At 43.5% G+C, this 15,992-nt stretch overlaps 1 protein-coding gene across 1 annotated transcript; it reads left to right on the forward strand.

The window, feature by feature from the left end:
* The first annotated feature begins 80 nt into the window (after positions 1 to 80).
* Positions 81 to 5,027, forward strand: RPL11 (ribosomal protein L11). Its single transcript, XM_016126766.2, has 6 exons — positions 81 to 114; positions 893 to 1,043; positions 2,009 to 2,115; positions 3,327 to 3,458; positions 4,409 to 4,519; positions 4,949 to 5,027. Exons 1-6 carry the CDS (start codon positions 106 to 108, stop codon positions 4,976 to 4,978), a joined length of 540 nt encoding a protein of 179 aa, XP_015982252.1. The 5' UTR covers positions 81 to 105; the 3' UTR covers positions 4,979 to 5,027.
* Positions 5,028 to 15,992: the final 10,965 nt, after the last annotated feature.

Below are 15,992 nucleotides of genomic sequence, written 5' to 3' on the forward strand. Positions count from 1 at the left end.
GCGCCTCTCTTTCTCTTCCTCATCTCTCTGGTTAGTTTGGGATGAGAACCCGCCTCTTGACCCATAAGGCCCTGAGCCGGAAACTTCACTCTCTCTTCCTGTCTCATGATGGCGGTGAGTAGCTGAAGCTCGGTTTGCTTCTTTACATCCGCCTCCATCCACGGCCAGCGAAGCCCGCGGGGGCCTCCTCGCCCGCGGCCCGAGGAGCACGGAGCTCTCGATGCTGGCCGTGCGGAAACTGGCAGAGCCATGCGGGCTGAGGGCGCAGAGCTGGACACTGTCGCCTCCTCTCCCGCTCTTCTACGAGCGGGCTCGGGGCAGCCACCGGCAGGGCACAGAAGCATGGGCCCGTAGGCAGCCTCGAGGGCGAGTGGATCGGACGAAAGAGTGTGGGACACGGAGTCTGGCCCAGTTTCCGAGCCCGGGGACTTGAGACTTGCCTGGTGCTAGGGAACCTCAGCCGAGACCTCCGCTTAGGGAAGGGGCCAGCCTTCTGCCGCAGCCGCGGAGCTGCTTCGAAATGTGATGGGGAAACATGGCACAACCACGTGCTTCCTGTTTCCTCAATAGTTAAATTCTATTTTCTCTCCCCTCTAACCTGCACGGAACTTATAATGGGGCCCTCCCTGTCACCCTACACGTTGAGCCCCTTGGGGCTCATCCTCAGTGTCTAACCTTGATACTCGGTACCTACCCTAAGTTTCTGTTCACCCATTCCGTGTTTTCTTTCTTGATGCCTCCCAGACAAACAGTGACACTTATTAAACTCAGGGCTTTCAGTACGGTTTGGGATGAGCAGAAATGAATATGCAATGTATAAATATAGTGGGCTCTACTGGGCTCGCAGCTGTGGCGGGTTGAGTGTGTTGACCGCTGCCCTTCCCTGTTACAGCAGGATCAAGGTGAAAAGGAGAACCCCATGCGGGAGCTTCGCATCCGCAAGCTCTGCCTCAACATCTGTGTGGGGGAGAGTGGAGACAGACTGACCCGGGCAGCCAAGGTCCTGGAGCAGCTCACAGGCCAGACCCCTGTGTTCTCCAAAGGTGAGTAAGTGCCAGGAGGCCTGGTGGCTCCGTATGCCTGGATGTTTCTTAACTCTCCTGCTGTCAGGTCTGTTGAGTGCCCCTTTTGAAAGTGACAGTTGCCTTCCTGAGCTACTCAAAAAATATCTTCCTTTTAAGATTGGGTGTGGTGTTGGAAAACCAGGCGTTACATGAGCAGAGATTGAGGCTAGCCCAAATAAAGATTTTCCAAGTAAGGCTTGCTGTAGAGTGGAAAGGTTGAGAGTGCACTAAATGGTATTAGGCCTGATTAGCAGTCAGGTTACATTGAGAACAGGGTGGTGTACCTAGACCAACTGAGTTTAGAATCTGGCCCTGCCACTTGCGAGCTTGACTTGGCCTCTCTCAACCTCAGCTTCCTTATTTACATAAAGGAGGTAATACTTTATAGCATGGAGGGTAGAATGAGTTAGTGTGTATGAAATACTGCGTACCAAGCATAATGCATTACTATTGTTACATTTTGTTTTAAAGTTATGTTGCTGTAGGATAGAAATGTGGCGAGTCCTTGGGTTCATATCCTGCCCGTTATTACCAATTGCGGTCTTGGACAAATTAATCTGTCTGAACCTCATCTATAAAATGGGGATAAGAGTACAATAGGTTTTAGCAAATATTAGCTGCTATTCTAATGTTTTCTGAAGAACACAATGATTACCTTCTTTCTAAGGGCCTATTCTGATTGTGAACTTCCCCTTCCTGAGACTGACATGACTTCTAGCTCTTACTTGCTTAAGGATGGCTGAGTAACTTGGAAGTTGAGAAATCTGTTTTCTTTATAATGGATGAAACTGATTAATGGATGTAGGTGACACTGGTTAGAACACCACCACTTAGAGTATGGATAGATACTTAATGTCCCTTTGGGGTCCTGAAGATGTTCCGGGGATAGGCCAGTGCAGTGTGAGTATGACAAGACCTGACTCTTTATTACCCCCTGCCTGCAGCTAGATACACCGTCAGATCCTTTGGCATCAGGAGAAATGAAAAGATTGCCGTCCACTGCACAGTCCGTGGGGCCAAGGCAGAAGAAATCTTGGAGAAAGGTTTAAAGGTAAGGCTGATACCATCATGAGGTGATGCTAAGGAGCACCAGCTTAACACATGTGGGTGGTTATAGTGGCAGTAGTTAAACTTACTGTGCTGTTCTCGGTGCCCTGATTTTTTGGAGGGCATCATTAACATACTGTATTAGTTTCTGGTGTATAACATAATGATACTTGTATACAGGAAATGGAAACGGTCATCACAATAAGTCTAGTTACCATTTGACACTGTATAAAGTTACAAAAAAGTTTTCTTGCAATGAGAACTTTCAAGGTTTACTCTCAGCAGCTTTCACATATGCAATACAAATTATCAATTATAGTCACCACAACTTCTTTATTTTATAACTGGAAGTTTGTAACTCTCGACCCCCTTTACCCATTTCGCCTAACCCTGCTCCTCTCTGGCATCCACCAATCTGTTCTCTGTATTGGTAAGTTTTGTTTCTTAAAGTCCACATATAAGTGAAATCAAACAGTATTTTGTTTGTCTTTCGCTGACTTATTTCAGTTAGCATAATGCCCTCAAGGTCCATGCCATTGTTGGCACAAATGGTAACGTTTTATTTTCCATGGCTGAGTAGTATTCCATGCATACACCAGATCATCTTTATCAGTGGACACAGGTGGTTTCCATTTCTTAACTATTGTAGGCAATGCAGTGAACGTAAGGGTGCATATGTCTTTTTGAATTAGTATTTTTGTTTTCTTTGGATAAATGGAAGTAGCATTGCCAGATCATATTTTTTTATTTTTTTAATTATTTTTAAATTTTTTCGAGGAATCTTCATCTCGTTTTCTATAGTAGGTGCACCAATTTACATTACCATCAGTAGTGCATGAAGGTTCCCTTTTCTCCATATCCTGACATCATTTATTTCTTTTTGATGACAGCCATTATAACATGTGTGAGGTGTTCTCGTGGTTTGGGTTTGCTTTTCTATGATGATTAGTGATGTCAAGATTCTTTTCATGTGTTTGATGGCCATCTATATATAGTCTGAACTTCTGAAGGACTTCCCTTGCTCTTTGAAAGTTGGGGAATTTCTATGAAATCCATAGTTGGGATGTGATTTGGAGTAGCAGGGAAATGGAATTTTGTTCCTGGCCAAATTGCATGGAATTGTATTCCTGGGGTGCTGAGTGGTGCAAGCTAAGCTAGTTATTTTGAGGGGTGTTGAGTTGACAAGGCGTGTGATTGCTACATTTTTCTCCTCAGGTGCGAGAGTACGAGTTACGAAAAAATAACTTCTCAGATACTGGAAACTTTGGTTTTGGGATCCAGGAACACATCGATTTGGGGATCAAATACGACCCAAGCATTGGAATCTACGGCCTGGACTTCTATGTGGTACGGATCAATCTTTTCCAGTCTTGGTCTGTGAGGAGAGTGGAATTTGTTACTCTCTTATTTCATGTCCTATTTTGATGTTCAGATGTTGGATTGAAGCTTTGAATGTTGTCTGCCTTTGTGATCTCCCCCATGGGAAGGAAGATGTGCCTCGTTTGTGGCATGTGTAGAGATACAGCACTGAACTAGATAGACAAGATCATTGCTATTGTGAAGCTTAATCTAGGATCTAGCAACCACCAATATGGTTTAAAGGTGGATGAAGGAAACTGTTCCAGCCACTGAAGTGAAAATTAGAGAGATACTGTTGTGCCTCATTGGGCATGCGGGTTGGCTGCATTGAGGCTGTTCTTTCCCAGCTCCATGTGGCTTCCATCCAGAGGACACAGAAGCAGGTTGGTCGATGTGGCTAGTTTGCTCAGGATGGGGATTTTTCAGTGCAGAAATGACTTTTTGCATTACCACTATGTTTTGGTACTGCTCTGAAACTAAATAGCAAAAACCAGGATGATTGGTATGAGGCCCGAATGATGGCAGCACCCTCATTAGATCCCAATATCCAAACAGTAATGAGAATTGAAAAGTTTTCTACAATGCGGTAGTGTTGTAGTAAGATTTTTCTTAATATTTTAAAAAATAAAAGTGCTTTGAAGATTGGGGAGCAATGCTGGAGAATCCTTAGCTGCCATTGGAAGTTACGTGCTGGAGGCGGGGGGGTGGGTAAGGGGGAGGTGCTACAAGTTCCAGCCCCTAAAGTTAGCCTATAATATGGTGATGTGTTGTCCAGGGTGCTGGTAATGTTTTCATCACTGAGATCATGGATCTTTTGCTCCAGAATTCACTGGGCCACCAGGTCACTCTTGAAGATTTGATCTCTGCATTGTGTGAGTCTTGTCCGTCTGCTCTTGACTCTGAGCTGGCTAGGTGACTGTTGGTTATTCCTGGGACAGGTGCTGGGTAGGCCAGGTTTCAGCATCGCAGACAAGAAACGCAGGACAGGCTGCATTGGGGCCAAACACAGAATCAGCAAAGAGGAGGCCATGCGCTGGTTCCAGCAGAAGGTAAAGCTGATTTATCTCAGGTGAAATGGTGGAATGTGGTGTTTGGTGAATGGAGCTGGGATTTGGGGGATGTAGAATCTAGCATCGTTTGATGGGTAGCTTCTTTAAAGAAAGAATATTTGAGCAACTTGGCAAGTAGGGCCTTCCAGGGTTGGGGGTTTAAAAGAACAGCAAGAACCAGGCCTTTTCCCTACCTCATGAATGCTGATAGCTATAAGGGGAGGAATATGGCTGTAATAGAGGCCCCCTTTTTATAGTTCAGTTGAGCTCAGTATAGCAGTTGTTAAAACCAGTTTCCTGTTTAGTCTGTAAGGGATATGGGATTTAGCCAAATTCATGTATCAGATTTGAATTCTCGAACATTAGCCATTGCTGCGATCTTTGCTGTTGCCTCCTGTTCTGAAAAAATAAAATCTCTTCTCTTTTCAGTATGATGGCATCATCCTTCCTGGCAAATAAATTCCCGTTTCTATACAAAAGGCCAATAAAATGTTTTCAGTGAAATTTACATTACTGTGTGTGTTCTGTGAAAGGAGCCTGGCCATATTCAAGTTCTTGGACCTCAAGCCACTTAAAGCTTCGATGGGAATAGCTGGTAACAACCTTGTCTTCCTCTGGTTGGAGGCCAGTGTTTGCTGGCTGGTCCAAGCCTGAGCTTCGCAGCGATGCCTGTGCTCACCACACCCTTGTCGATAGGCTGTGGTGCAGGAATCATGAGGAAACTGATTTTAGAGGGGAAGGTATGATTTGGGTTGGGTTTTGAATTTAGAGCCTTGATTAAAGGTGGGGTGCAGTTGCTCCCTTGTTGCAGTTGCTCCCCTTTATTCAGTGACTGTTCTTCACTAGAGATTTCTACCAGCACTGATGTCTGGTGAACGGATCACAGGCTTTGGTGTGATGCTTGGGATTAAATTTTGGTTTAACTGTTCAGACTCCATTTTTCTATAAAAATGAGACTATGAGGCTCTTGAGTAGCAGTGTTTAGAGGAAAGAGTGATCTGAGGCAAATTGCCCTTTCTCTAACTATTAAGACATAGTACTTTGCCATTGGTTTATAGTTTTCAGTCTTGGGTTTAAATTTTTAGTGCATGTTAATTCAATTTAGTAACTAAATAGCAAGTTAATATCTGCCCAGCTTCCTCTTCTGTATCATAGAGGCAGTAATAATAGTCATATCTCAAAAGTTTAAATCGGTTGATACTGTAGAATGCTTAGACTTGTACCCACACATGGTGTTCGAAAAAGCTTAATTTTGTGTTTTGGTGTATGAGAAATGTGACTTACTGGTTTTCTTCCCTCTGGTATGAAAGTGGAACTTTCTTGCCTGTGCATTTCCAAGTCACTGAAGCAGCGACATTCAAAAGCCACCATTTCTCTGACCATTAGACACAATAGTTGGCCAGTAGTTCAAAGTTTTCAGTCTTGGGTTTCAATTTTGAGCACATGTTAATCAATAACTTACTCACTTGTGACTAATGAGTTCAGTTGTCTTTAGGCCACCTTTTCATTGCTATTAATGGTCCTCTAATTTGTTGGCTGCCTTTATAGGTATTAAACCCAGAGATTATTTGGTGTGTCTAATTTTTTACATAAATCTGATTTATTTTGTCTTCCCGATAATGAAATCTTACCCAATTAGATTAGATGCAGTTGGTTAAAGGGGGAAATCATGGAATGTGTTACCAAATACTTTTTATTTCACTTAAAACATCAATGTGCATTCACTTCTCAATCTTTTACTATAGGGCCAGGGCTGCTGCCTTGTAAATGGAGTGAAAATTTGTGATTGAATCTTGATGCTTGTGATTCGTCTTCACCTTTACAGGGGTAACCTCACTTGTTTTAACTTCTGTAATAACAGTAACAGTTAACAACTGGAATAAACGTCTTTGAGAAAAACTAACTCTCGGTGACTATCTAGCTGTAACCAGTGCTGGGTGTTAGCTGCTGTGGGAGGCCGCTATATTGTACAGAGGAGATGGAGAGCATATGCTCATTTCACCTAAAAGCATTTTAAAGTCAAACTACCTGGGCTCCTGGCCCAGTGGAAAAAGGACTCTTGGGAGTTCAGATGTAACAATTTTAGCCCTAGCTCCCGCAATGTTATTTTAGGTGAGTCATAAAATGTCTTGGGGACCGGAGGAAGTGGGGATACTTCCTAACCAGCTTAGAGCAGCCAGTGCCAGGAAGGAAAGCTTACCCCCTCTGTTCTGGTCGAAGTTTGGCTTCCAAACAGATACCACACGGGTCAAAAGCATTGACGTTTTGGGTTGAGCATATTAGTCAGTGGATGGATACATCTGAGGGGTTTTTGAAACTCTTGGGCCCTACCTCACACCTAGTGAATTGGACTCTGCCTTTTAACAAGATCTGTAGGTGACTCGTATGCACACACAAGTGTAGAAGCACTACCCACATCCTAGTGCCAGAACAAAGGACATAATACCCCAGGAGAGTTCTTGAATAAATAGTTTAATGAAGTTCTTGATGTGTGGTTATTTTTCACATTTCTTCAGCTGCTATGCATGAAAACTTGGATAAGTGTTAGGTGACCCTCTGTCCCCATGGTGCATTGTGCTTGTCTTCAGAATAAGGTAGTGCCCCTAGTGGGCATCTGTATCCCAGTACCAGGCCCAGAAATACTGGATGCCACTTTGCTGCTTGATTGTTCTAATCCTGCAGGTACCCTCTAGTGCACAGGGCTCAAGCTGGGGCAATAATCTGGATCCCCATCGTTGGGTATTTGAAAATTTGTGGGGGTGGCCTGGTTATCACTGTAACTAGGAATGCTATTGGTATTAGTGCCCGGAGGTCAGGGATGTCAAACATTCTGCCTCTCGGGGTAATCATACAAATGTGTGAAGTGCCGTTGAGATAGGTCATGATACGTAAGCAGGTACATCATGGCTCCAGCCAGCTGTGTGAATGCCAGGAGGTCCCAGTCTTTTGAGAAACATCTGAGAGACCCCGTAACTAGAGCGAGGGTGGAGGAAAGTCTTAGATCAGATCGGGTTAGGGAAGGGCCAGATCCCAGAATGCACCAATGGAACCTCTAGCAGTGGCAGCCAGAAAGACTAGAAAGGGGACTTCAGGCAGAAATGGGGAAACAGCTCAGGCGATTCAGAGTGCTTGGCATTTTCATCCACAGAGGGTGGCTAATGGGGAGAGGTCAAACCCTAGGCAAGAGTCTAGAGTTCTTTTTAAAGATGTAATCAGAACTTCAAAAAAATTGTGTATACGCGTGTTATCGTTTTGAGCTATTAGAAAATACAGTCCACAGGGACTGTCTTGAAGCCAAATAACTAATAAAAAATCATATATGATAGTCACATGACTAAGGGCAGTAGGTTCTCCATTGACAACACTAGCAAATATGGCTAATGTTACCTTCTAGGCTTCCTTTTTAAAACAATTGAGAAAGCTATAATTTTAAATTGTCTTTTTTTCCCCTCAAGTATGTTCTCGTGTCATTACAGTGGCTTTGTAACATGTCATTTTTTGGATGTGTAGAACGTATTGCCTTATCTGTGCAGTCAGCACTGAATGTCAGGAACGTCATCCACAGAACTGTCCCCAGAGAGGCTCTCTTTTTGTCCTGTTGTCTTGGCCCTCTGTCCAGTGAGTATAAGGTCTTTGCATAGTATCTTCAAGCTGTTAGATGGTGTGGTGTAGCTGAAAGAATGCTAAGCTAGAGAAAGGTTACTTCTAATTTCTGTTCTTCCTCTGCTAGCATCGTGCCATAAGCAGGCACCAAGGCAAATTGCAGCCTCTCTGGCCCTCGAGCCAACTGACCTATTGGATTTTGTGTATAACCCTTTATCTTCTGAACCTTGTGCTTTTTCCTTTTTTTGCAGCTTACCCTCCTGCTAGTCCCATCGTTAAACTGCATGTGTTGGCTCAGATGCTCCAATGAGTGGAGCAAGCACAATGACTAGGCTGTCAGAGGCCTAAGTCCTAAAGGGTTAAGGTCAGGGCCCAGAAACTACCCACAAATAGTTTAAATTGCCAGCCACTGGAGACCTAGCTGGTGCCTGGGGGGGGGGGGGTACGGAACCACTTTCAGAGCAGCTTGTTATGGAAACCACAGTTTGCCGTTGTCCAAGGGGAGTACAGCCTAAGGCACCCAGGGGCACCAGGGAGACTGAACTTGACTCTGTTAAAGGTGCAGGAACGCTTAGGAAACAAATACAGATGGTTTGTGTTTTCAAACAAATCTGAACAAAAATGAGTTGTGAGTGTACCAGTTGAGAACCTTATGTAACTTGATTTTAGGATATTATGTAATTATATTTATCGCTGTTGATTTAATTTGCTATGTGGTAACTTAGAGAAACAGTAGTTTCTCTGTGTGACATGCAGTAGTCTGTGTGGTCTAGGGCTGTTTGCATCAGTCAGCTGTTAATGCCAATTCTTGAACTCCACAGAGACCAGGTATCTGGAGTCTGAAAGTAGCTTAAAAAGCAAAGGCATTCAACAATTTAAGCAGAAATGATGTTCTAGAGTCCCTCAGTTACCCTGCCAAACATATTGCTTTGATAATAAAGACTTTTAATCCTTTTAACACCCTGGCGACTGGAAGTATTTCTCTATAATGTATCTTTGTCTTTTGTTTTTAAAGATTCGTTTTGCTCCGACATTACATGGTATGTCATAATGGATGAGAACACAGAATTTGGAATTTAAGCATCTTAAATCTCCCGCAGGTCCCTGGCAGACAGGATGGGCTTGTTTTGTGTGAAGAGTTCACTAGCTGTCATCTGTCCCTCTTCCAACTCTAATTTTAGGAAATAGTTGTATGGTGGTTGTTACTCTACTCTCGGGGTGGTCGTCTAAGCAAACTCCAGGGGAGGGGGGATGCTTTCCTGGATGTTGGTTGGAATTCTTTCCTGACCTGTATATATTATCTTATTTAGTCTTCATGACTCTACAAGGTATTAGAATCATGAGGACATAGAGGGGGTGTAGAGAAGGAAACGAATTGCCCAAAGTCACAAGTGCTAATGGTGGAGCCAAGTCTTCAAACCAAGGCAGGCAGACTGCAAAACCTCCAGACCTGCTATCTTTTTGTACATGTTTATGATCTTAAGTAAAGGGCTGAACCACACATCTGCTCTTTGAAATATACTTCCAGCATATTTTTCCTGAAATTAACTTTACCAGCCTATAAAATGCAGTTTTAACATGTTAGCTTGTATTCCTCAGGTTCCCAAGGAGGGTCCGCAGTCATAGACATGGAGTTGGCCTTAACATCAGCAGTTGAATCTATAGGGACAAATACCCAAGTAGCCCCTAAATTCTAATTAAAGGAAGACTGTTCCTCAAAAAGGTGTGTGCACTTTGGTAGCTGAGGTCCTGTAATCCCGGTCGCAAGTCTGTGTCTCACGTATGTCCCCAGCGTCTGACCTTCAGGACCAGCTCGTCGCTCAGATTGGGCGCAGACAGCAACACTGACACTTGCTGCTTAGGTGAGACCTGAGGCAGGTCAGCCGGCCTCCCTGGGCCTCAGGTCTTGTGTGAAATAGATCCACACACCTACTCTGCAAGGTTATTTTCAAGAATTAAAGGTAATACAGGTAAATCACTTGGCACATAGTAGGAGCTGTTATCAGCATGTTCTGTGGCAAGCTTGAATGTAAGGGGGTTTATTCTATGGCTTGAGTGTTACTCTTTCCTGGGAACAAAAAGAAGGCGAGGCTGGGGGTTATTCGCTGTAAAGATACTAAGTAAGCTTGGGTTTAGGGGGTCGTTTGCTGGGCTTCTCCTTTCAAGGAATCCCTAAAATCTATGAAGAAGTAGGCTTTCGGAGTGACAACAGCTTGTAGAGGAAGCAGGTACAGCTTCCTGTTCTCTGTGCAGCAGTTCTCCTTTTTTTTTATTCCACAAATACTTACTTGAGAACTTATCTACATGAAGCATGGCGTTGAACCAAACAGGTACAGTCCCTGCTGCTGAGTGGACAAAAAGTACACATCCCTTCTTTCCCCACTTTTCAGGCAGAAAAAAATCCAGTGTTCTTTAATGTTACAAATAGCAAAATAGGATTCCTGCCCAATATAACAGCACAGTGATAACCGTGCTTTTCCAGATCATCACTGCCACCACAAAGGTGGGGGATTGGGACCTGCTCCCCCTGAGAGCATTTTGCCACCCTACCACCTACCCCCAGTATGGAAAAACTCTGGGTGAGTTGGGTCCTAGGGACAAGTCTGAGTTCACTAAAGTGCAATAGTCTGTGTGGGTTAGGGTAGTCTGCATCAGTCAGTTGTGAGTAATAAACAGATTCTTGAACTCTACTCAGCGACTTCAGCTTTGTGGGGCTCAGAAACTCGCATTCTTACACTGAAGGTTGAGATTGATTATTCTCTTGACAGCACTAGCTTTCAAAGTTGTTTTACCATAGCCAACAGTAAAATACAAATGTATTTTATATCACCACTTACCCATATACTCACCTCTGAAAAACATCTCATGAAACAATACCCTTATTACAGGCAGTTCATTCTCATTTTATAGTCTTAGGTTTAATTTTTTTTTCTTTAATGCTGGTATTAATGCATTGAATGTGCAGTTTGGAAAACCCTGCTGTACAGTGTAGTTAATCATGTATCAATTACAAAGGCAGAACCTCTTAGCTAGAAGAGACCTCAGAAATCATCTGCCCTAGCAGTCCCTGAGTTCAAATCCTTGCCCAGTACCGGACTGGTTCCCGGAAACTCACCTGAGACATTAAAATAGAATCCAGGCTCCAACTCCGGAGAGCTTAGAGCAGAACACAGGAATCCATATTTTCTTTTGTTCATTGAAATAATCTTTATTTGCCCATGGTAGCTCTTATGTGCAGACCGATATTTCTTTAAAAGTCATGAAGAATGTGTCACGACTGAATTTACAGTTTTGACATTTACTATATTTCTAATAAACTAAAATAAATATGTAACTTTAAAAATGTGTCCTGCTAAAGTCATTTACTCCATAAATAACTTCTGCGTGCCCATGAGATGATCGGCACTGCTTAAGTTTCTTAGAATACATTAGTGAACACAAAGATCCCTGCTTTTGTGGGACTCACATTCTAGTGGAGGCAGACGGACAAAAAACACACAAATTATAAAGTAGGTTGTAAGATGATGAGTGATGTGGAGAAAAGAAAGTGTAGGGAGAGGGTCAGGAGGATGGGGCCGGCTGGTCAGGGTAGGCCTCACGGAGGGAGTGAGATTCTAGAAGAGATGAGGTGAGAGTTGGCCAAACAGATCTGTGAGGAAGAGCTGCTCAGAGAGGGAACAGCTGGACCAAAGGCCCTGTGACAGGATCATGGAGCACAGACTGAACTAAGCAGCCTGAGCGGGAAAAGTAGGCGGGGTTGAGGTCAGAGAGGGAAGGGGGTGGGGAAGCAGCTTTGTAGGGCTTTGTAGGCCATCATAAAGACTTTGGCCTTTACTGTGAGCAGAATGAATCACTGCAAAACTGAGCAGAGGCATCATATGACCTGACTTCCATTTTAAAACCAACTATGTTACGTTGAGACTGGATTTGGGGGGCATGAGTGGGAACATGGAAACACATTGGCTCTGACATGGTGGTAGCACTGGAGGTGGTGAGAAATGGTCAGATAATAGATATATTTTGAAGGCAAACCCTTAGGATTTCTTCGAATGAACTGGATGAGGGATATGAGAGAAAAGTCAAGAATAACCAAAATTCTGGCCTAAGCAAAAGGAAATAAGAAGTTGCTGTTGATGCAGATGGGGAAGGTAGTGTGTAAAGCAGATTTGATGGGAAACTAGGAATTCCGCAGTGAACATGTTTAAGGCGTCCAGTAATCATCCAGTAGGGCTGCTGAGTAGGCAGCCCGGAGTCTGGAGCTTGGGCTGCAGCTGTGTGTGTGGGGTCTTTGCATAGAGATATCCATATTTAGTCTAGAGACTAGATGAAATCAAAGGAGAGTGAGGGTGATAAAGAGAAAAGAAGTCCCGGAACTGAACCTTGGGGAATATCAGCATTAACAGGTCTGGGAAAAGAAAAGGAATTGGCAAAGGGGACTGAGGAGGGACCAGTAAGTCTGGGAAAAGCAGAAGAGTTTGTTATCCCGGAAGTCATGTGAGTGCGTGAAGAAGGAGGGCACTTCGAACGGGGAGTGCTGTTGATGAGTAAAATGAAGGCTGAGAATTGGCCACTGGATCTCACAGCATGCTGGCAGGGGGGCTTAGGAGAGAACGGGAGAACGACTGGCGACAGCCGGTATAGACAACTCTTAGGAGAAATTTTGCTGCCAAGGAGAGCAAAGACGGGAGAAATAACTTCCTGGTGATTGCAAAAATCTAGTAGAGAGAATGATTGATGGGGGAGAGGGGAGACTTGCTATAGCAGTATCCCTGAATAGTGAGAGGGTCGGCTCTCAGCACAAGTGGAGGGGTTGTATTTGGATAGAAGCATGGTTGGGGTGTGGTAGTACGTTGGGCGGCTGGGTGTGTGTGTGCAGAGTTGGCGGGTGATAGATGTGGGATGGAGATCTGGGGATGTTCTGATTTTCTCAGTAGAGTAGAGTAAGGATGGGGGAAGAGGTGTTAGGCATTGGAGTAGAAGGGTCATCTGGGAGGGTCCTGTTCCAAATGGACACTACTGAAGGGCAGGCCTGTTTCAGTGGAGCACCTGTGGGTGAAGAAACAGGTTTGAGAGGTAAAGGGTTGTGTTCAAGATCACACCTGGTTAATGGCAGAGTCAGACCTAACCCAAATCACCTACTTTCCTGGTCTGGTGCGTGATAGATCCACATGGAACTAATATTTTCTGAGATAGAATCCTCTTGGCTCCTCCCGACATTGTCTCAACCTTCAGATCTGTTCTGACAGAGAGTTGTCTGGTGAGCGGCTTTCTCTCAGCTCCCCTCTTGCTCTCTGGATTCCATCTGTATCTTTGTCCTATGGATCAAAGATGATCAAACTTAAGAGCGAATTAGAATTAGAATCTCCTGTAACACTTAGAAAAACTAGAAGGCTGGAACCCCACCCTTAAGGTTTCTGATTCAATAGATCTGGGGTGGTGTGTGAAATTTACACTTCTAACACGTTCTCAGGTGATGCTGAAGCTATTGATTCCAGAACCATGCTTTGACAACCACGAAGTTAGACTCTATATACTGTCTGTTGCATTTAAGCTCGTGAACTTGGGAGGCATCTGCCCTCACTCATTCTGGAGGCTGTGGAGCCACAGATTTGGGGTGGAATCCCAGCTCTGGCTCCTAATAACCTCCTGATCTTGGTGAATTTCTCAATTCTTCTAAATGCAGTTTCTCCTTTGTAAATAGGGGTAGATATTCCTATCCGACTTGGTTATTATGAGGAGTAAAAATAATAAATGACGTTTTTATGACACTAGTGGTCACTGTTATCTGTTACCTTTGTATTCAGAAAGCTCATCATAGCAGCAGTGTACAGGGGCAGAGGCAGAACATTTGCCATATTCCTGATTGAGAAAATGTGGCCAGAATTGAGGCAGTTGGAGAGGGGATGGCAAGTAGGGATAGCTGAGTGATATCTGGTGTTTGCAAATTTTAGTCAAAATTACTGCTGTTTGCAAGCAACCCTGAAAGTCTGTAGCAAATTCTAATTTGTAATTTTGCCAAGGCACCCTAACTGGTGTCTACTGTGGAAATAATGTCCTCGTGAGGGTAATGCAGGTGAGGAGAAAATGATGTGGACTAAGGAAAATGGTTTCTGAGACAGAAACCAATTTCAGCTAAAGAGTGGAGGTCAGATTCAGCTGTCTTGGACCCGTGATGTGGGGCGGCTTCTGTATAGGCGGAGTACTTTGTACTCTGTGGCAAAGAGGAAAAGCCATTTGTTTTCATCGTTTACATCCACTGTAATAATTACTCATCCAAGGAGAAGGAAAAGGCCAGACAAAAATTGAAAAGAGTGTATAATAGCTCTATAAAGCACTGTAGTCCTGGACTTATGATCAGTGGTATTTAAGGGTCTTCCTCCCCAACCCCATTATACTTTATTTCATATTTTGAAGGCAATTATATGGAAGTATAATTCTCAAAAAATCTCCTGTCTGTCTAGAACATCAAGTGTTCTCTGTAGAATTGATTGTATCCTCAATGTTAGTATCCTGGTTGTGATATTATACTACAATTGTACAAAATATTACCATTGGGGAAAACTGGGCAAAAGTGTACAGTTTATTATTTTTTACAACTGCATGTGAATCTATTTCAATAAAATTTTCAAATAAAAAAACAGTAGAGAGCTTTTCTATACCCTTCACCCAGTTTCCCCTGATATTAACATCTTATATACAGTGATCAAAACTAAAGAAGTTAATATTGATGCAACGCTACAGACTTTATTTGGATTTCACCCATTTTTCTACTAATGGTTTTTTTCTGTTCCAGGATGGGATTTGGATCCCATGTTGCATTTAGTTGTTATCTATCCTTAGCCTCATCTAATCTGTGGTAGTTTTTAGTCTTTCCTGGTTTTTCGTGACATTGATACTTTTGAAGAGTACTGATCAGTTGCTTTGTAGAATGTCTCTCAGTTTGGGATGAGATTGAGGTTAGGTACATTCTGGGGGAAGAATACCACTGAGTGCCCTCCTCAGTGCATCATTGCTGATATTTTACTGAAGGGGTAGTAGGGAAGGAAAGGATCTGACCTCAGTAACTCTGAAAAATAATGTTCGATTGGAAACAGTAAGGCTAAAGACAAAAAGAACTACATGAACACTTCTAGTGGGTAGATTTGTTTATGACAGTCGGGGGAGGGGAAGAGAGAGGAGGAGGAATCTGAATTAGCAATTCTGAAATTATATTTATCCTTGGATTGAACAATAAGTAAATATATCATAGATAATGAGAACTAGGTTTCTCAGTGTTGGAAAAGAAGTAACCAAAAGAATTCCCAGTGAGCAAAGAGGAAATGCTAGGCTGAACCCTGTGGTGCTGGATCGTTGGAAGCATGTATTTTCTAGCTCTTTCTGAGAAGGCCCAGTAAGGCCACCAGACACCCGAGATCAGCACTCTAACCCAAACACTGATCGAGATTAACATCATCAGTGATAAGACATTCTGACATGACGTATGTTTTCAAAAGATTAGTTGTGAGGCGAGCAGGCTGTAGGGCCAAGAAGGAGTGAGGAGGCTCTCGCAATGAGAGTGAGTGACTTGGACGAGGCTGGTGTCAGTGAAAACATGGTAAGCAGGGTGAGATTCTAGATATTTGATTCTCCAATTTGAAGAGTGGATTGGCAGGATTTGTTGATGAGTTGGATTGGATAAGGGGCCTGAGAGAGAATGGCGTCCAGATTGCCAGTTGGCTTGAACATCTGGGCGAATGCCCGCCCATGCTCGTTCCCAATGGGGAAAGACTGCAAAAGGAGCAGGTTCAAAAATCAAAAGTTCATGTTATGTATATTTTCCCACCATTTAAAAACAAATGATACATTTGGGACTCAGTCTTGAAGAAGAAAA

The sequence above is a fragment of the Rousettus aegyptiacus genome, unplaced genomic scaffold (assembly GCF_014176215.1).
Source record: "Rousettus aegyptiacus isolate mRouAeg1 unplaced genomic scaffold, mRouAeg1.p scaffold_m13_p_1, whole genome shotgun sequence".
NCBI lineage: Eukaryota > Metazoa > Chordata > Mammalia > Chiroptera > Pteropodidae > Rousettus > Rousettus aegyptiacus.